Here is a 21,852-nt window from a genome sequence, read left to right as displayed (position 1 = left end):
CAAGTATTGGAGAATTTTTTAGGACCTAACCTTTTAAACGTGGTTTTTATTTCTGAGGAAACTTTCAACACTTGCAATTTCCTGCACTCCACTGTATATTACATTAATTAAGTTGAAAATTAGAAATGGAGATTCAGTCATGATATTACAAAAAGATCTGAAATACTGTTAGCCTGTGTTGGCTTTCTGACAAGACCTGATGAGGCAGTGAAAAACAAAGTTTTAAGTGTGCTTATAAAAGCATTAATGTTTGGGGTATTTTTTCAGTCTTGTCTGTTGTTGTTGTCTGAGAAGCAAGAGTTGCCCCATGATCTCAGAGTTTACCAAGTATCTCTGAAGAATCTCTTTTCAGTAAGTTCATGTTTTTTATTTTTTTCTTGTATCTATTTCTATTATTCCTGATAACTTTAGTGAGAGATTTTTCATCTTGAACCAAGAAAGATAAAAAATAACACATGGAAGTTATATGATTATACTTTATAATCTATTTGTTTGAAAATTTAACTTCATCTAATGTAATATTTCTGAATGAAATTTAGTATTTCCAAAGTATATTAGTATTACGCAGGTGTAGTTAGACACTGCCTGTGAGCCAGGAGCTGTTGGGAGCTCACCAGCTTTGTAGCTCTGGAGCAGCCAGTTTACATAGCAGTGACATACCAGCTTTCTAAAGGTATCTTGAAATGTTTGTGAGAAATTCCATTGGGCTTTACCCTAGAGTCCTAGAATGATTCAGGTTGGAAGGGATGTTAAAGATTGTCTAGTTCCAACCCCCTGCTATGGGCATGGACACCTTCCACTAGACCAGGTTGCTCAAAGCCCCATCCAACTGACTTTGATCACTGTCAGGAATGGGGCACCCACAGCTTTCTCTATTTCTTACAGTTTCCTTCCTGACAGGAACTTTAGAAGATGTTAGCTGTAGGCTACACAGTATTTCTGCTTGGCATTAACTGGCTGGCACGTTAAGGTTTGTTGGAGTATGAATGCGAGACTCACAAGCTGAGAGCAAAATGAATCTGTTTACTGCAGAACTAAGACAGTACTTACACACTTAATGTGAGAATCTTTGTTCAGTCCTTCACACACAACCTGGTTGCAGGCCTGTAATAAATCCATCGACCAATGGTTCGTTAGTTTCCTCAAGATTTGCAGGCTTCGAAGAAACAGGACACCTTTCCTCTTCTCAGACGGTGTGTACTTTCTCTCATGCTTCCCAGGAATTTTCTTAATTGTCAGGCTTTGCTGTTTCTCACAAAAGTCATATTGGTGGAATATACTAGAATTTGCCATTTGGCTGTTACAGTCCTGGTGGTACTTTGATCATAGTAATTTCAAATTGGTGCTTTTTGCATAATTGTATTTCAGTAAGGTGCCTGACAAAGTGAGCAGAAATAATTCTGAGGGTAATGCAAGGAAAATAAATTCCTATCTCCTCACAGGCTTGTTTTTAGAGATAGCAGAAGTATTAGTGAATGGATATATGAGGGCATGTCTTGGTTGGGTATCATTAGGCAGGTGTGCTGTGCCAATGCTAGCACAGTACCTCCACACTGGCAATGAAGTATGGCAACACAACAGAAGACCCATGTGGAGTGTCTTAGCAAAGTGTCTTCCAGCAAAGCAAAACACCTCATTGAGACCGGAAAAATGAGCAGGCTTTACAAAATAGTGTGGCCCTTAATTTTGTTGAATTGGCCCAACCTATCTTACCTGTTCTAGTAGGTTTGTTGTACACATGGAAGGCTGAAAGAATCAAGATGAAAAATCCATAAGTATCGATTCTCCTTTGCGAAAATTAGAAAATGTGGCTTTCTGACAATTTTAACTTCTCCTGCTGCTGCTACATTCTCCCTGACATCTGTTGTATTTTGATTCAATAACTGTGCTCAAAGTGTAATTCTTGCCAGTCAAAATTTGGCATGAGGTATTAGGAAAAAAAAAATTATTTGTAAATGATAGAAGCAAGTGTGAAGACTGCTATTTAAGAAGATGACTGGCACAAATGGAGAAGTTTTGTCTGAATGCTGACCACCTCCTTCTTGCATGTTGTCTCAATTTCTATATAAGCTTCCTCTGCACACCTCCAGAGTATCCTATATTATAGGATATACCCCTTGTAGACTGTGCTTCATGTTAATTAAATCCTTGCTTAGAACATACTTTTAAAGTTCAGCTGGCTTCTGCGCAGACTGTGTGCTTTCTCAGAATACCAGAATCATCGAGGTTGAAAGAGACCTTCATGATCAACCCAGCACCACCATAATTACCCCTAAACCCCAAATGCCACATCCAGATGCCTCTTGAACACTTTCAGAGATGATAACTCCACTATCTCCCTGCGCAACTTATTCCAGTGCTAACTATTCTTTCAGTCATATTTTTTTCCTAATATCTGATCTGAACCTCTGCTGACACAAAGGCATTTCTTCTCCTTCTTTTGCCTGGGAGATGATGAAAGAGACCAGCCCTCAACTGGCTACAGCCTCCTTTCAGGAAGCTATAGAGAACAGTGAGGTCTCTCCTCAGCCTCCTTTTTTTCCAGGCTAAACAATCCCAGTTCCTTCAGCCTCTCTTAATCAGACTTGTGCTCCAGAACCTTTCACCAGCTCCATTGCCTTTTTCTGGACATACTCCAGCACCTCAATGTTTTTCCTGTAGTGAGTGGCCCAGAACAGAACACAGGACTTGAGGTGTGGCCTCACCAGCGCCAAGTATAGAGGGATCATTGCCACCCTGGTCCTGCAGACCACGCTATTCTTGACATCAGTTTGTTGGGACTGAGTCCACCAGAGGAGGCCACCAAGATGATTAGAGGAATGGAGCACATCTCCTGGGAGAAAAGGCTGAGAGAATTTCAATTGTTCAGCCTGGAAAAGAGAAGGCTTTGTGGTGACCTAATTGTGGCCTTCCAGTACCTGAAAGGAGCCCACAAGAAAGATGGTGAAAGACTTTTTACAATATCACATGGTGACAGGACAAGGGGGATGGATTCAGACTGAAAGACGGTAGGTTTAGATTAGATACTGTGCTGAAGCACTGCAACAGGCTGCCCAGAGAAGTTGTGGGTGCTTTATCCCTGGAAGTGTTTGAGGTTGAATGGAGTTCTGAGCAGCCTGGTGTAGTGAAAGATGTCCCTGCCTGTGGCAGGGGGTTGAAACTAGATGATATTTAAAGTCCTTTCCAACCCAAGCTATTCTGTGAAAGTCTATGAAATAAATAGTTCCATTTTACTGTGGCTGTGTCTTGGTTGTTGTTCTACTGATTCTTGTCATGACAATACAGAAAAGACTGAAAAATAAATGCTTTTTGTGTATGTAAAAATAATGTGTTGTAATTGTTCTCTTTTCTACCAGACTTCTGAGCTGTATGGTCACGGTGAGAAGATGCAGGAAGTAGCAGAGTTAGTGAAGTGCCTAATGTCCATTGGAGCGAAGGCTGAGTCCATCGGACTGTATCCGCTGCATGCTGTTATCAGACTGTGTATCAAAGCAAGTGAGTGACATCTGCAGCTAAAATGAAACAATGCTGGCTTTTATCAGAGAACTGACAGCTAGACCTTTTTTAAATGAAAAAAAATGTCCCAACAGCTCAGGTCAGATCATATAGGTATAACCTTGCACATGCCAATAAAGCACTCTTTTAGAAATGTTGTAAACACTCTCTTTGATCACCCATGCCTGATAGTGGTGGAAACCTAATATAATTATTCTGTTCTGTGTTTTGAAGCAAAAATGTGATTGATATGCGTCTTTTGTAACCTGAATATATCAGCTTTAAAAGAGGTACAGTGTTTCTTTCCACCATTCTCAGTGTGGAGCAACAGTTTCATTGTGTAGTAGAGTCATGAGTCAACCTTGGAATTGCATCTTGCCACTCCGAAGGGGAAAAAAACCTCAGGATCTGTTTCTTTAAGTGTGCTTTTTTATAATTTCAGCAAAGAATCATCTCTTCAAATGGTTACTGACTTGGAGGCCAGAGCTGAAGGATAGGATCAACCAGAAAGACAGAGATGGACAGACCCTGCTGCATATTGTGGCCTCTTCCAGTGAATATACACAGAAACGCAGTAAATACTTTTGTGTGTGTGTGTATTGTTTTGTTTTCATTTGGAAAAATATATAAGGGAAGAAAGTTTCAGACCCTAGTGTTAACTATTTCATGCTAAGGAATAAAATGAGAAATTGACTTGTAGTTTGGCAACTGATACTTAAATATTCCAAGAATTCATTTTCTAATTTGTATGCCTGATGTGTGGCCATTTTCTTTGCTCTTTGGTTTGTCTAGTTAGGATTTTCTCACAAGTATGCTGCAGGTTTTAGAATCATAGAAATTACCTTTTAAATTTTTATGTGCCGTTAAAATCACATTAGACCACCTGGGGGCCTGAAAAAAAGAGTTTAAATCTAACAGCAAAAAGCCATGAGATGAACATTCCTAATAACAATTTGGAGTCAAAATTGGGAACATAAGACATGCTCAAACAAGAATTTTCAGTCATTTATATACACTATATCATCCATTATTTTTTATAGACACTCCCAAAAGCCTGCCCAATTTATTGCATTATGGTATTTTGTTCCTCTTAATTAACACCAGAACATCTCATCTATCTTTTTTTAAAATGAGTAACCCAAGTTTTATCCAGCTAAACAGTGCTTTATTACATTTGCTGTCCTGGTTAGACAATTACTATTGAGTAAGTTTTCTGGGGTGTTTAAAGCTTTTGAAGTGTCTCCCTTACTGCACCTGCAAGTTTTCTGGGGTGTATAGGCCTTTGAATCCTTAACCCTCTCAAGATATCTTTCTTGTTCTATGGCATTTAATTAATCTCTAGTTATAGGACAGCATTAAACAATACTTTATTGAGTTTTGCTCTTCAACTATTGATTAAGTTACCTAAGGGGTATGGGTCCTTCAAGTTCCTTTCTACAGATCGGTGAGGTAATTTATCAGGGTTTTCTACTGACACTCAGCCAACACAGATCTAAATTAAAACCAGCTAAAATAACAGTTGAACATTCCTTAACTAAGTAAACATAGTTCATTACAAAATTTTTAAAGGACCCCAAAATTCCTGGATAACTAAGATATAATTTGCTGTCAGGACTCTCCTTTTCAATAGGTGAAAATGTAAGACCTAGATAGCAGTGTGCCTTGTCAGAAGAGGAAAACTAAATGCTTTCCTTCACAGTTTCTGTGGGATTTCATTGTATGTTACCCTGGCTTTTTTCTTGTATTTCTTACTCTGCCCACTAGGTGGCAACAGGAAGCAAACATGAATGCCAAGGTAACATCAGATTTTGGACGCTTAAAGTTTATTTGGTAATATTCATATGGGATTAATTACATAGAGAGCACATATATTTTAATATATTATTTATTTATTAATGTTTATGTCTTTATGTATTATATATAATATTCGAAAACACGTACCTTTATATGTATCTATTAAAGTTTATTTCTTTATATATATAATAAATATTATAAATCATAAAATCACAGAATCATTAAGTTTGGAAAAGGCCTCTGAGATCTTCAAGCCCAATCTTTGACTGATTTCCACCTTCTCAATTTATGCCACTGGAAGAATTTAGAGTTTTTAAAGTTAAAATTTTGCTAGAAATTGTGCCAGGTAATTAAAAATAAAAAGGTAAACAGAAAAAAACTCTTGAACAACATGAATTATTCTTCCTCCATTTTTTTTTCATGTATTGCTTTAGGACAAACAGAAGACGTGATCATGCTCCTGAATTTTGGTGTTGATCCCACTGTTCCAGATGCACGGTCAAGATATGTCATAGATATTTTGAAAAAGAACAAAAACTTTGATGCTGTAGAAGAAGTCAGCAAGCACATTGAGAAACACACTTTTTCTGGGAAACCAACAGGTACTACATGCAGTGTGTGCTTTTCCTGTTTTAAAATTAAAGCCATTATGTACAAAATAATTTTATTTCAAATAACTAATTGTGGGTATGTTTTATGTAAATTTTCCTGTGAGTTATCACTGTGATCTCCTGCTAGTCAATAGTGAACGTTTTGTCCTTGCTTGAAAGCAACTGGTGTCTAAGTGATGTTCAGATCAAGCTTGGCATAAAGCAAAGTTTTTAGGCTACAGCTCAGTTTTCATGTGTGTATTGTTTATAAGTTTATTGGAAAACACTGGGTTTCATTGCGCTTGCATCTTATGGCTCCTGACAAAGAAATTCCCACAGTTTTTTTTTCTTTACTGTGGAGATCTCTGCTGTGGAGAAGGGTTGTAGCACAGTTGTTCTCCATTAGAAGGTTAATACCAATATCTCTGTGGTAATAATGGCTTTGGTTGGCATTTCCGGTTGCGCTGTCTTTTGTGGCCAGGGTTTTTTTGGTTTTTGGGTTTTTTTGGCGATGCACAGCCTGCAACAGTTTTCTAAGTTTAGTGCAAATGAGAGGCTGGGCAATAAGCCTCTGCTTTACAAGTAATCTGAGGTTAGTCTTTCTTTCTAAAAAGACGACCAACCTTGTCTCTCTCTTTGTCCTAAGAGGTAAAGCTACTGTTTTGTTTGGTCTTTCATGTATCTGAATTCCTTAAAGCATTTAAGAAATCCAAGCCAAGTTTTTCCATGTTCGTTTAAGGGCATTTATTGGAACATTGTTTATAATCTGCTATTTCCAATTACATAAATATCTCTTAAATGTGTAGATAACATTTTGGTGTGGTGTATATTTTTGGCTTCATTTTTTAGTTTTAAGAAGATAAATTCTTTTATCCAAAAAATTCTTTTATGGCTGTATTTTTTAAATGGCACTGGGGAATCAGACAAGCTCATTAAAAGTGTACGCTGCAAACACTACTGGGTTTACTCATCTACCCTAAAAATTCTGAACAATTATATAATTGCAGCATTTTCCTGCCTGCATACAGAACCTATTATAGTTTTCAGCCTAGTGAATTATGGTAGATAGAGTCATGGTTTGACCTCAGCTGCCAACTAAGTACCAAGCAGCAGCTCACTCACTTCTCCCTCCCTCCCTCCCTCCCTCCCTCCCATGGTGGGTTGAGATAAGAACAGTCTAAAAATGGAGATAAAATAAATGACTATCATTTTTATTTTTATTTTTATTTTTATTTTTATTTTTATTTTTATTTTTATTTTTATTTTTATTTTTAATTTTATTTTTATTTTTAATTTTATTTTTATTTTTATTATTGTTGAGAAAAGGGGAGAGAGAGAGGAATAAAACCCAAGAAACACAAGTGATGTACAGTATAGTTGCTCACACCCCACTAACTGATGCCTAACCCATCCCCAAGCAGCAATGGTCCCTTCATGGCCAATTCCCCATAGTTTATATCGTGAATGTGGCATTCTGTGGTATGGATTATCCCTTTGGCCAGTTCAGGCCAGCTGTCCTGGCCTTGCTCCCTCCCAGCTTCTTGTGCACCTGCTCGCTGGCAGAGCATTGGATGTGGAGAAGTGCTTGTCTCAGGGTAAGCCATGTTCAGCAACAACGAAAACATCATTGTACTATCAACAGTATCCTCATCCTACATCCAAAGCATGGCACTGTACCATTTACTAAGAAGAAAAAGAACTCTATCCCAGGCAAAACCAGGACAAGAGTGTATTTGATGAAAGTATCAAATTTCCTTTGGGATAAGAAATCCATCACAGGACTGGTATTATTGGCAGTAAGAGTTTCAGCCATCTGTTTTTAATCTGCCACTACACATTTCTTAGATCCCTGGGATGTAATGTATTACAGTCTTGCCCTGAAAACATGCTAGCAAGGAAATGGATTTTCAGTTTCTGTAATGTTTTGCAGGAGAGAATGAAAGTGCCGCAGCTGATACAGATTCTCTCCAGGATGTTCTGGAACAGTTTGTCCAGTTCTACAGGTGTGAAAATGGAGCATGTAATAAAAATGTATTGAAGGAAGATGAAGTTAAGCGGTTTCTGAAATGGCTGTCTTCTGTGAAAGGTGCAGTGAGTTCCCATTTCTCCCTTTCACAAAACTTAATTGCTGCAAAAAATGTGTTTGGTGCTTACATAAACTTGCTGCCCTTTTACCCTTCCTTCTCTTATCTGTTTCTGTAACTTTTATGACTGGAACAATGTGCTTTTAATTATATTTAATGTTGTGATTTGCACTTAGAACCTGTGAAATATGCACAGAAATTCATGATGCATCAAAATGTTCAAACTTACTTGGCTGACAGCATAAGGATGGAAAGATGTATTTTCTGTTCCTTACTTTCAATTTAATGAGTTAATTATTCTGGAATTAGTTTACAATGAGGTGGATTTCATTATATGGCTTTGAGTGAGTTATGTTGTCTTGACTGTCTTGCAGAAATCCCTGAAGAAATCTCATGCAACATCTCCAGTGCCTGTGCTAACAGCTTCATAAAACAATTGCTGGGGAAGCAAATGTGGCACAAAGTTTTGCTGCTCCTAACAGGGAAAGCGACTGGGGAAAATCCATCAGATGGAGGACTCTTCAAAACCTGCAGTCTTTCCGGTGTTGACATTGGCAACATTATCCAACAGTGTGAAAGACTGGATGTGCAAGTGCACCTCATAAGATGATTGCTTCAACGAGGAGGTGAAAAGCTATGATATTCATGTGCTATAAGAGATGCAGTATGTTATTTTACATGTTGGGAGCAAGATAGTCTCAGAAATACCAACATGGGGTTTTTTGTGGCTCTGTATAAGTGCCGCAGCTTATTGGAGTGCAGTGCATTGGCTTCATCTGATGTGTGGGACGTGGCAAAACTAGTAAGGCTACATGGGTGGAAGACGTTTATCAAATGAAATTCGTCTGCTAGGGTTAGTAAAAGGCCAAGGACTATCGTTGCTCCTTCACCTGTAGTTTCTTTTGGGCCTTAATTTCTCTTCTTCAGCCACAATATGATCCTGGTAGAAAGTGTAAGCCACAGCCTTTGAGTTCAGTCTGCTGTTATGCTACAAGTAATGGACTATTTAATTGATGACCAGATGCCTTTCTTTTTTTATCTAGTATAGACATCATCATACTTTTGTTTTGCATGAGCTTATTCCTAGGATCCCTCTGGTATATTTCATTTAATCTTATAGCTTGATGTTAGCTATAAGTTATGGACACATGGTCCTTTAGAAGCCTTTTGAATGCCAGAGGTACAAGGAGGCCTCTTGTTTCAGTCACTGACTGACTGACTTGGAGAAGATCTGTTCTGGCCTTTATGTCTTTCTGTCAGAACAGAAGGACTGGTTGCTCAGCTTAATGGGAGACAAAGGGAAATTATGATCTTCTTAGTCAAAAAGTGTTTTAATAGATACATGCAAAAAGCTGGCAAAAACCATCCCTGTCACCTGCCTGGCAATCAGCATCTGACTGCATCTGTTCAGAGCTGTTGGTAGTTAGTAGATTGGTGTCTTAGATTTAAACCCTGGTATTTTCCTGTCCTTCACACCAGCTCTGCCTGATGGTATTGGAACCAGCTCTGAAATACCACTGAAAATATGCCTCAGAAAGAATTATTTCGAACTTGCATATTTGCTGCTGACCAAAGGTGCAGACCCTCAAAACCTTTCTGTTGCACAAGGAGATACTCCTTTGCATGCTGCAGTTTTCATCTGTTTAAATAATAAAGGTAAGGCTTTTGCTGTTGAAAACATCCCCATTCCTTACCTGCCCATTCTGCTGCTGCAGTCCAGAGGATACAGACCAGTCTGTTTAGCTGATGTGTTCTGCTTTGTGGCTGTGCTGGCTGAGACTGTAAGGAGAGGTAATGGCAGCTCAGGTGACACGGGAGAATCAAGGAAGGCTCTTCTATGAAACTCTCTGAAATGAGTCCCACGTGGGAATGAAATAAATGGGACATATGTTGGAAGACACAAAGGTAAAGTTAGAGCAATGGCAGCAGACTTTGAAGGAAATCCTGCAGTGGCATCTGAAATCTGTTTATCAGTTTTTATTCAGTTGTAAATCAATTAAAGTTTTGTTCAGGGGAGAAGTGAGTGAAAGAACTGTAGGGCTTAGGTAAAAATATAAAAAGTTAGGATAAAGTGTGAAATGAGGGCCCCATATCAGGTTTGATTCTAAGTTAACAAAAAAATGCATTTTTGAATTGAAGGATTAAAATTATTTAAAATATTGGATTTATTACTTTTTAAAGCACAAACAGTTCACTGAATGGCTTTAGAGAGATTAAAAGCAAAGGTAATGTCAGTTGTAATTTTTAATTCAAAAGATTAAGAAGTCCCCTGACAAAATGTTCTCATAAGTGTTTTTCACTGTGTGAAATTTTTGATGTGCAATTTCTTTACAGTGTGATTACAGTGATTTTGATGTGCCACTATTTTATAGCTAGAAAAGAAATGTTTCACATATATATTGTTTCTTTTAAATCACATCTATTATCTGGATGAAATCTAGAAAGCTGTAGAATATATGTGTATTTTTTCCCTCCAGGGAGGTAACTAATCTGATTTTGTAGGAATTGCTTCAGAGACCTGAAATATCAGGGAGTAACTGGGGTTTCCTGCAGGTTATCTGCAGCAGATTACTTCTGGATGCCTTACTAAAGTGAACCAAATGATCCCAGAGAACTACCTTGAGCTGCTGCTTGTCTGGATGACAAGTCACCAGTTTCCCTTGGGTAGCCGTCAGGGCTGATGTTGGAAAATGAACAAATCTGTCTGTACTCGGAAGTTAAAAAGGAATGAAATTGACTGATGTTATGGGAATAATTGCAGCACTAGGAATTTCTAAAGCTTTGCTACCTTTGTATACTTTTCCCTGAAACTTGGGAAAGCTCAGTTTTGAGCTGTTTCACATAAGCATGTTTTGTAAATATGAAATGTAGATTTTTTTTTTTTAAGCAACTGATTTTAATTTACTAGCAGCAGAAAAAAAAGTATTGAAATTGTTGGCATACAATGCAGACTTGTAAAGCAAGTTAGCTTATTTTCTGGTTGTTCTCCTGCTTTCAGATGGCTCTGGTTTAAACATCCTGAACTATCTGCTTGACCTCTTTGCTTCAAGACCATCTGACTTTCTGTATCTTAATCCAAACATACAAGATGACAATGGAAATACAGTGATGCATGTTGTTTTCCAGAGAGGATTTTCAAAGCAGACTAAGAGAATAACAGAGTTATTGGCAAAATTTGACATTAACTTTAACATAAAAAACAAATCAGGAAAAGATGTGGTGCAGAATTAAAAAGAGAGATCTACTGCTAGAAGCCTGGAATAGTGCTGTGCAGGTGAAGAAGAGGCACCGCCAAGATAGAGCAGGGCAGTTGGTTAAAACATCTAAACCCATTCCAGCCTCTGAGATTTCACAGTCAAAGAGCACGGGGCATTCTTCATCTGAGTTCTCATTGAAGGCACGATCTAGCAACACAGTGCATAATGATTTAAAAAACCTGTGTTCCACAAAATCAAAAAAAGGTCAGTTAACAAAGCAGGAAACAGAAGGAATACACAGCCCCTTAACACTGCGGGAAAGTCTAGTGCAGGCAGTCACAGCTTTAATTCAGCAATTCAAAGTGAGCGAAACCCTGAAAAAGGATAATCCTCTGGTGCAAAAGCCATCTTCAGCCCAGACTAATTCAGAAGAGGAAAGGAGTTCGTTGCAACCTTCTGGAAGTATAGCTTATCCTGAAAGAAAAGGGGATGATTGGGAGAAAAAGAAGGGAACAGGGGAATTCAGTATGGCCCTGCCTAATGGAGAGAAGGAAGAACTAGGGAAGAAAAGGGGAAGAGTCTGGATATTGAGGCATATGTGCAAGAGTTTGATAACATGACTTGGGAAATAGAGTGCACTCCTGAAATGCTAAAGACTTTGAGCAGTAAAGCTGTGCCTCTATCTGAAAGCTAAAACCATAATGATAATTAAGCAGCTTGGCAATGGGGAATGGCCTAGGAGCCTCCAGAAGCCACTGAAACACTTGAAAGCTGATATCCAGCTGTATGAAGCCAAACTGGGCAAAGGTGCAAGAATGCTATGGGAACTTGCCATTGACTTTCCTCCTCGTTGCAGTGAGAGTCCAGAAAAAATCATGGAGACAGAACAGACAAAAAGTTGTCTAGAAAAATCAGGTAGAGTTTACACAGAAATAATTAGAATTTGGGCCATTGTTCTTGATCACTGCAAGCTGAACCGTGCCTTAGAAAATATATGTGTTTCCTACAGCCATGGCTTATCCTGCATTTTGAGGAAAAAACTCAAGGGTATAAACGAAGGATATCAGAACCACAGTGTGACAACACAGAAGCATGTTCCACGTTGTTACATTGAAGACATGGAAGCAGAAAAATCAAAAGAACATAACATGCCTGAGTATTTCCCTCCAGCTAGTGCAGCAGAACTGGAATACAATATAATGAAGTTTCACAGCTTCAGTACTAACATGGCACTTAACATTATAAATGAAGTACAGTCTTCTGTTGATTACCCTTTCCGAGTTGGGGAGTTGGAGTATGCAGTGATTGATCTTAATCCAAAGCCTATGGAACCAATCATTTTAACTGGGTGAAGTGGGACAGGGAAGACAACTTGCTGCTTATATAGGCTTTGGAAGAAATTCTATTCATACTGGGAAAAATCCACCTTGGCAGATGGACCTTTATTGGAGAGGCAAACATGGCAGCAGAGACAGTGCAGTGACATTGAAAAAGCTAGTTCAAGGAAGGAAGAGAGTGAACTAAAACAGGGGAGTGATGATTCGAGTGAGGAGCAGGTGAGTGATGAGCAAAGCCAGGACAGCATGGATGAAAAAGTTCCTGTGGGCACAGCTGGTGCAGAAATGAATTCATGTGGTGACTGTGGAAGAAGACCAAATGTATAGCGCAGAAGCATCAAACAGGCTGGAGCCCCTGCACCAGATCTTCGTAACAAAAAATCATGTCTTGTGCCGAGAAGTTCAGAAGAATTTCATTGAACTTAGCAAGTCTTCCAAGGTGACCAGTCACTTCAAGCCTCTGGACCCAAATATTCACAGGCTACAAGCCATTAAAGATGAACATTTTCCACTATTTGTCACCTCCAGGCAGTTGTTGCTGTTACTAGATGCATCCATACCCGACCCATTTTTTCCAAGAAACGAAGATGGAAGTCTTAAAAGAGTAATTCTTGGTTGGAGTCCTCAGGAAGACTTAGTTGTACCAAATTGGCAGGATGAGGATGAAGAAGGTAATCTTGAAGCAGAACATGGTGATGATGGAGGAGCTGCAGATGCATGCTCTAAGGAAAGTGATCCTTGGACTTTTGTGACTTACAATGTATTTGTAAATGAAATATGGCCAAAAATGATAAAAGGTAAAAGCTTGTACAATCCAGCACTGGTTTGGAAAGAAGTAAAATAATTTCTGAAGGGCTCTTTTGAGGCACTGAGTTGCTTTGGGGGCAAGCTTACTGAGGAGCAGTACAAAAAGCTAGGCTGAAAGAAATCACCAAATTTCATGGAAGACAGGAGTGAGATCTATCACCTCTTCTGTCTTTATCAGCAGATACGATCACAGAGAGGTTACTTCGATGAAGAAGATTTACTGTATAATTTATCTCAAAGACTTTCAAAGCTCAGGGAGCTGCCATGGTCTATCCATGAGTTTTATGGTGATGAGATACAGGATTTCATGCAAGCTGAGCTAGCCCTGTTAATGAAATGCATCAATGACCCTAATGCCATGTTTCTTAACCGGTGACACTGCCCAGAGCATAATGAAAGGAGTTGCTTTTCGTTTTCGTTTGGTTCCCTCTGTTCTTTTTTTGGTGTGAGGTATTATGTGAGGGATTGTCTGACCTGTTCCTTCCTAACTCCAAATTTTCTTACACCAGATCTAAGACTGTCTGCACAAACCATGCATTTGTCAGTCTTCTAGTGGCAGCTTTGTGACCTTTTTTGTGAAGTGTGCTGAAATGTCTCTGTGAAATGTTATCTAGTTTTTAGAAGGCTCTTATAATAGCATCATGTTTGTTTTTCTCTGTGCAACTGTTACATTTTTTTCCTTTTTAGCTTTCTGATGTTTTTTAAATACATTTTTTGGCAGGTGGTATTAGTGACAAATCAAACTGCAAAGGAGAAGTTACCTGAGGAACTTAGTTTGGCACTTGTACTGACAATTTATGAAGCAAAGGGCTTGGAATTTGATGATGTCCTCCTTTACAACTTTTTCACAGATTCAGAGGTATTTAATTCTTATCCATTTTATCCATATTTTCTAAAGTCAATCTTTTTTATAGTCTTGTGGTTCAGTTGGGAAAGGATTCCTAGTTTTCTCTGAAGATGAGTTGTTTCATCGCAGTAGAAAACAGTGAGGTTGTAGGTTTATGAATTGACAATGTGTTTCCTTAAGTGCATTTTCCTTCAGGTTTACTGTTAAAATTTAAGGAAGACCTTGGGGTACACACATCACACACACTTCTGCTGAACACCAAGACAGCTACTCTAACCCCAACCAGGCAAGTATTCCAAGTTTTCCTTACTGAACATACCTGCAGACACTCCATGTACCCACGACTGAGTTACTCTGCAATTAAACATTCAGTGTGAACAGCCCTGTTGCAGATGTCCTCTGCCTCTGCCCTTCAAAACAGTGTCTCATGTGGCTTTCAGCAGATGAAAACCACAAGAAAACTGAGGGCAGCTTACTAGTGGCTCTTCACAGAGGTTAGTGGATTTTATGTGATGAGGGCAGAAGGAAGGAGCTTGAGGTAAATACTGGCTGTCATGGTAGATTTCTCAAAGTAGATATTTTTTTCTGGTGATGCAAGTTGTAATCAGAAAAACAACAATAATTTATCAGAATTTAGCAAAATCAGTTTAGCAGAGTTGAGTTGTGCACAGCATTTTGGCTTAGACTAATGTATGTCAGGCCTGGAGAACTGTTTTAATACAATTCTTCCATTTTCCTGTGAATCGTGAGTAATTGAGTTGATTTGAGCAGCTAAACAAGCAGGCAAGAAAGCAGCTCACCCTGAGGTTTTCTCATTTAGAAAAGATGAATCTGTGAACCATTGAAAACACAGCAGTGTGGCTTTCTGCATTTTGTAAAGTGTTGGGTTTTCTTTTTATTTGTCTTGAAAGTAAGATTTAAGAAGAGTCCTGTTTCAAGAAGCAGATGTGAATGAGAAATCTAGAAGGCAAAAAGGACAAGCCCCTAAAATACAGCAAGCTCTTGACCAAACTGATACCTTTAGCTGGTTGTCATGTTAAAATCTATGACAGGCTTAGGAATGTCTTCATTGATGACTTTTTGAAATCTTAACTTCAAAATACATTTTGCAGGAAAGGTTTCCTGCTTTTTTCTCCTGTGGGAAGAACAGTTAACTTGTTTTGTGTTGCTGAAAGGTGAGAAATGTATAGATTGTAAAAATGTTATTTCAGCCTTATTATGAGTATTTTTAATTTTGTGCCAGAAACGGGGCAGTATTTATTCACATTTCAATTAAATACCAAAAGAGAAAAATGAACGTAACTTAGAATATAGTCATGATTTTAATGTGTTTAGCTTTGCAGTGGATCAGGAACCTGCAGAGCAGTGTGATCAGGAGCTGGCATTTCCTACATGAGAGTGCACAGCACTGATCTGCTGCCACACTTAACTTACAATTAGGAGTGTCTCTGAGTATTTATAGACATCTTTCACATGTCTCTGTGTTGGAGTCCAATATTTTCTGACCACACTTTTTTAGACTTTCCCCATGAATGGGTTTTTTTGCTCACTTCTGAGTGTTCTTATAGGAGGAGTTGTTGGCAGGGGCCATTCCACCCCCTGGCTGAGTGAGACCAGTGCTAGCAGTTATTTGTGTTCAACACGAATACATTCATCACATGAATGACCAGCTAGATCTTTTCTGGGAACCTTGATGATGAGAATATATGCCAGCATCGGATATGTGTGGGTCCAGCTCACTGAAGTTGTCAGCCTTGTAGAGTCAAGGACACTTAGTGGCTGCCCATCCTAACTTGCAGGCCAAGATCTCTCCAACGTGCCTTAGGTAGTAGATTTTACTATGACAAATTGCAGCTTGTGAGTTTATCCCACCACCATTTATCTTTCATTCTGCCCTAAGCTGGCAGGGAGCTGCCTGGCCCAGCAATCAGCAGACCCTCCCCCTTAAGTGAGTATGTCTGTTGCGGTATTGAGGGTCTGTAGGAGAATCCTTATCCTTTGGACTAAAACTTGACTCTCCTCCATGGTGAAGGTAACCTTATTTCCTCCACAGAGGGATCATTGTAAGGGTGTTTAGATGAAGATGTATAGTCACCCAAGGAGGTTTTCATATTTAATGTCAAATTACTTATTTGATATATTGAGCATTGCATATTATTTGAATCTAGAAGAGTGATCAGCAGGATCCTGAAATCCTGCTGTAAGCATAACAATGACAATATACATTGGAATCACAATACAGATGTGATTCCCATTAGTGGTCCCTGTATATATGTATATCTATATGTATTCCCATTAGCTTCTCGATCATGATGCTGGCCATCCCCAGTCTCTGAAAAGTAATATGCGGCTTGTAGCCAGCTCAAGCTAGTTGCAGTCTTAAAGGCTTGTTTTGTTTGCTCCTCAGATTTTCCACTGTCTGTTGGGGTGAGGCACATCTTTGCTTTTGCCTGGGCAGCTCAGGAAGGTATAAATCTGTACTAGCTATTTTAGGGAAGGTTGTTTATATGCCTTGATGACCACCGGGTACAGACAAGTATCTCAAGCAAAGGCTGTGTTGAGATGAAGTTCAACTTTCTCATTGAAAATTGCTGATTATTCTTTACATTCTTACCTGAGATAATTTTGTCCCTCAGTCTTCTCCTCTGAGCCTTCTTCCCTTACAGGGATGAACAGATTACACCATACAACCTTATCTTGTGTATATATAGGCAGTAGTGGTTAGTACATACAAATAAACCTTATTCTCTTGATATTTCAGGCTAGCAAAGAACGGAAGATAATTTCTTCTTATAGTCCTGATCCGGATGAGCAAGTGGGAAGCAACTTGCTAATTGAAGTGCCATTAGAGGATGCCACTGGTATATAGGAAAGGACTCCATTTAATGTAGAAATGTACAAGGTGAGTTTTTTGTAACATTGGGAATAGGAAGGACAAATTAAATTCTTCTTATAAGTAGGGAAATTTCATAAATTCCTTCAACCTGTTAGTTACATGTTTATCAAGGTTGTTTTACTTTTTATAGTTGTTCACATTTGTATAATATAATTATAATGTAATGTAATACTGATTTTAAAAGATAAGAGATTGTTTGCAAAAAGTAATTTGATTAGAGAACAAAACTGTGTTATAGACTTTTGGGTATGTTTACAGAACAACTGTGGTTAATTTTAGCAAGCAATTCAGCTTGTCAATATTCATTATTCCTATAGTCTGATTTCTGATTGGTGTCACTACCTAGAAATTAAGGAAGTTGCTTAGAATTTGGTGAGTCAGATATTTTCAGGATTGTATGGTAAATTCATATTTATATATGCAAGTGATTAGAAGGAAAATAGCCTGTCATACCTGCAACTGACTTGCAGTAGTAGTTGCTTGTAAGTTAGCTGGACAATGACTTATGTAATTGAAATCCCATTTTTAATATTTAGACTTTCTTACTTAAAAGCACTTTTTTACTTGTTTTTCATTCTGTATAAATTCTCTGTTTTCTTATAACTGCAAAGTGTGTTTCTTTCTAACAATTTAGTTCATCTGGCATTTAATTTATTTTATTTTATGTTTTTGTTCTGCTTCAGTTGCTGAATGGAGAACTCAAGCAATTGTATACTGCAATTACAAGAGCCAGAGTCAATCTTTGGATCTTTGATGAAGACTGTGATAAGTGGGCTCCAGCTTTTAAGGATTTCATTAAAAGAAAATTAGTTAAGGTTGTCAAAACAGACGAAAAGAAAGGTAAAGTTGTCCTAAAACTTTCTTAAAAGACTGTCAGACAGTCAAAACTCATATTTTCTTGCTTTCAGTCTGTGTAATAAAGAAATTTAAATCTCTTAGTCCTTCTAACAGTATGCATTGATAACAGCCCTTGCAAATTTCCACTTAATTCAGTGGGTCTTACTTCTTTTGTCTCTAAAGACCAGTTGTATGCGTTAAAGTATAACTTTATTGCTAATTCACTAGTTTAAGTTTTCTTGCTGTCATAGGAGAAGAGTCCCTTAGACAGATCTGATCTTGTAATTAGTTTATTGAGTTCTAACCAGTAAATTCAGATATGTAAAATATTAACTAAGTATGGATGGATTGGTGGTCAATACTCTACTTTTTACATTAGCTTGCTGTACCTATCTTAAATATTACACACATGCAAAAATGTCATTTACCAGCCCATTGATGTATGGTGTTGAGTAAGGCATGCCTCAGCCTCAAGGGGTGACCTTAAGAGGTGTTCCTACATAAAGGGAGATCAGGTCACTGCTGCTCAGTCAGTTACTGCAGAGAGACAGTGTTGACAATGAGGTGGCTTTCAAAGAATAAATTTTCCTTGTGAAGGCAATACTATAGAAAAAGAGACATTAAAACGACATGGTTTCTGAGAGGCAATAGGTTTTGAGAAGGGAGAAAACAGGCAGTGGGATGCTAAAGGCAGTGACAGTGGAGAGAGCTCAATGGACCCTGACAGCTGCAGATATTTATGGCTTAAAGTGGTCAATTTGCAGTCAGATTTTCTGCTGTGTTAATGCAGCTTCAGCCACTTACTAGCCCAGTCTACAGCCAAACTCTACGGTTTTTTGTATTCTCATTGGTAGCTTCACACCAGTATTACCACACTTGATTCATAGTTATTATTACTGGTGTAAGCACAAACATAGAGCTTGGAACATTGTGACATAACGCTTAGTTTTGGTACAAGGTAAGTGGTTTCTGTGGTTTATCCATTCTAACATAAAATGGTCACCCCTGCCCTTATAGACTTAGATGACAGCATGTTTGCTGAAACTTCAACTCCAGAAGAATGGATTGCACAGGGAGACTACTATGCCAAACACCAGTTCTGGGAGGTAGGAATATATGTTTATCTGAAATAAGCAAGAATTTTTGCTTATTCTGAAACCTTTTCTTTTCTCTGTATCTATAAAACCATCTATAAACCTTCAGTTGCTCTGTTGCAGTCTGCCTTAATTTGTGTTTTGTAGCTTTGTGTCTACTTGTAAATGACTTATAAGAAGTGAGCAGTGAGAGCAAGCCTTTTTGTAATCTTAAATTCACTGCCCAGAATTGTTCAGTCTCATGAGGGATATACATTTTAATGCACATAAATGAAAGACAGTTGGAAAAACAATTATTAACATCCATCAGAATTGACTTACATGTGTGAATCTAAACCATGTTTTTGACAGTATAATACACATACTGTAGAAAAATGAAAGCGTTTCTTGGAAGTGCATTGATTTGGGTAGGAAAATAATGGTTTCATTCCCTTTCTGTTTAAAGAACATAGAGAATTTACAGTCTTTTGTTTCCTAGTTTATACAGTCCAGATATAGGATGACAGTTAATGGGATTGTAGCAAAACTCATCCAGGACAGCAACATCAATGAAATACTCTACAGAGAGATAAGGGATATCTCTAGATCAAATGGTCTTGTCCTTATGGGTGATTTTAACGTCTCAGACATCAACTGAGAAAATCATGCAGTGGACACAAACAGGTCCAGGCAATGTCTGAAGCATGTTGAAGATAACTTGTGGGTGCAGTTACTAGGGGAGCTGACTAAGGAAAAGTGACCTCCTAAATTTGTTGTTTGTAAACAGAGAGGTGTTTATGAATAAAGCAGGGATTTGTGTGTTGGTCACAGTAACCACAAAGTAACTGAATTTCAAGTTTTTGGCCGTAGAAGAAAAAGTCCTGCAAACCTTTGATCCTGGATATCAGGAGAGCAGACTTGGGCTGTGGAAGGAGCTGTTTTTTAATGATAGGCACTTTTTAAGGGCTATCTCTGAAGAGTGTAAAAGCAGGAAAATCTGAAGGGTCAGAAGTCAAGCCAGTGGGGCAGAGTCCGGCTTGGCTGACCAGGCATCTTCTTGAACTTAGGTGAAAAGGGAAAGTGTGTGGACATTGGAACAAGGGGAGGTGACATGGAGGAGGGCAACAGAGATGCTGTTAGTTACTGTAGGGAGAAAATTCCTGTGGCCAAAGCTCGAGTAGAGTTCAAGCTATCCAGCACTGTGAAGGACAACAAAAATTTAATTTTAAAACACATTAACAGCAAAAGAAGGATTGGACATAACATTGGTCCATTACTTGATGAGGTCATTTAGCTTACAAATAGGAACATAGGCAAAGACGCTTAATGCCTTCTTCACCTCTGTCTTTAACATTGATGATGTGCTGGAAGACACAGCTGATGATGTGCTGGGGGATGATAAACTCCCAGCTGACTCTGTACTAGTTTGAGACTTGCTGCTGCAACTGGATGCACATTAATCTATTGGGCTTGATGAGATTCATTCCAGATACTGAATGAACTTGCCCATTTTATTGTGGGGTCCTTTTCTGTTATTTTTCAAAGGTCTTGGAAGTCTGGAGAGGTCCCAGTCAATTGGAAACTGACAAATGTCCCAGTTTTCAAGAAGGTAAAAAGGAAGACCCTGGTAATTACAGGCCTTTCAGTCTCACTTTGGTGCCTGGTAAAACTATGGAGAAGGCTGTTCTGGGAGTTACTGAAAATAACATTTGAGCGACAATGCAGTCATTAGTCATAGCCAGCTCAGGTTTGCTATGGCAAAGTCCTACTTAACCAACTTAATTTCCGTTTATGACAAGGCCACTCATCTAGCTGACCACAAGAAGCCAGTAGATGTGGTATATTTTGGTTTTAGCAAATATTTTTATAGTTTCTCACACAGTCTTTCTTTATTCTGGTTGGAAGGTTCAGCACACAACTAGAAAAGTCCATAATACATTACGTGACAAACTGGTTGACAAGTCAGGCTCAAAGAGTTATAGTAAATGGGGTTATATCAAGCTGGTGGCCTGTCACTGGTTGGATCCTCCAGTGCTCAATTTAATGGTGAGTGCCCTGTAAGGTTTTTATAATAATTTGGACATAGGACTGGAGTGTACATGAAATATGGTTGCCAACAGTACTAAGCTAGGAGGACACTAAATTGGGAAGAACTGTTGATTCCTTCGAGAGTAGAGGGTAGAGAGGCCCTGGAGAGACATCTTGACAACCTAGTGGGCTATCACCAGCCGTATGAAATTTAACAAGTGCCAGATTCTGCACCTAGGATGGAGTACTCCGGTTATACATACAAATTAGGGAATGAGAGGCTGGAGAGCAGCCCCCTGGAAAGAATTCTATGAGTTTGGGTTGGTGACAAGTTGAATATGAGCCAGCACAATGGAAAAGGCAAATGGTGTCCTGGGTGCATCAGATACAGCATTGTGAGCCAGTCAAAGGAGATGATTGTTCTGCTCTGCTCTGTGCTGGTACAGACTCACCTGGAGTACTTCATGCAGTTTTGGGCACCACAATATAAGAAGGGCATCAGACTATTAGAGTGTGTCCAGAGGAGGGTGACCAAGAGGATGAAAAGTTTGGAAAAATAATGGTTTGATTTTGAAGAGACCTCAAGAACCATCCAGTCCCAACCTCCTGCCATTGCCACGGGCAACTCTAGAGGGCATCTTTTAAGAAGAGCAGCTGAAGTCGCTTGTCTTTTTCAGCTTGGAGAAGAGATGGCTGAGGGATAACCTCATCACAGTCTATAACTTCCTCAAGGGGAGGTCCTGATCTCTCTCTGATTATCAGTGATAGACATGAGGAGAAGGAATGAAGTTGAATCAGAAGAAGATCAGACTGGACATAGAAGAGGGCTCTTCACTGAGAAAGTGGTCTGCCACAGGCACCCCAGGA

At 38.8% G+C, this 21,852-nt stretch overlaps 1 protein-coding gene across 1 annotated transcript in view; it reads left to right on the top strand.

The window, feature by feature from the left end:
- TRANK1 (tetratricopeptide repeat and ankyrin repeat containing 1) overlaps positions 1-21,852 on the top strand; it is a 40,204-nt gene that overhangs the window by 6,857 nt on the left and 11,495 nt on the right. The window contains 16 exon segments of the mRNA XM_088161096.1: positions 268-351; positions 3,357-3,495; positions 3,938-4,069; positions 5,724-5,891; positions 7,810-7,965; positions 8,338-8,589; positions 9,443-9,619; positions 10,962-11,187; positions 11,189-11,720; positions 11,723-11,838; positions 11,840-12,803; positions 12,805-13,332; positions 13,942-14,163; positions 16,913-17,053; positions 17,731-17,887; positions 18,902-18,990. Coding sequence (XP_088017222.1) covers positions 268-351; positions 3,357-3,495; positions 3,938-4,069; positions 5,724-5,891; positions 7,810-7,965; positions 8,338-8,589; positions 9,443-9,619; positions 10,962-11,187; positions 11,189-11,720; positions 11,723-11,838; positions 11,840-12,803; positions 12,805-13,332; positions 13,942-14,163; positions 16,913-17,053; positions 17,731-17,887; positions 18,902-18,990 — 4,083 coding nt within the window.

The sequence above is a fragment of the Sturnus vulgaris genome, chromosome 1, assembly GCF_052056855.1.
Source record: "Sturnus vulgaris isolate bStuVul1 chromosome 1, bStuVul1.hap1, whole genome shotgun sequence".
NCBI lineage: Eukaryota > Metazoa > Chordata > Aves > Passeriformes > Sturnidae > Sturnus > Sturnus vulgaris.
Note: the sequence above shows the minus strand (reverse complement) of the source record. Positions and strands in the feature narration are given on the sequence as shown.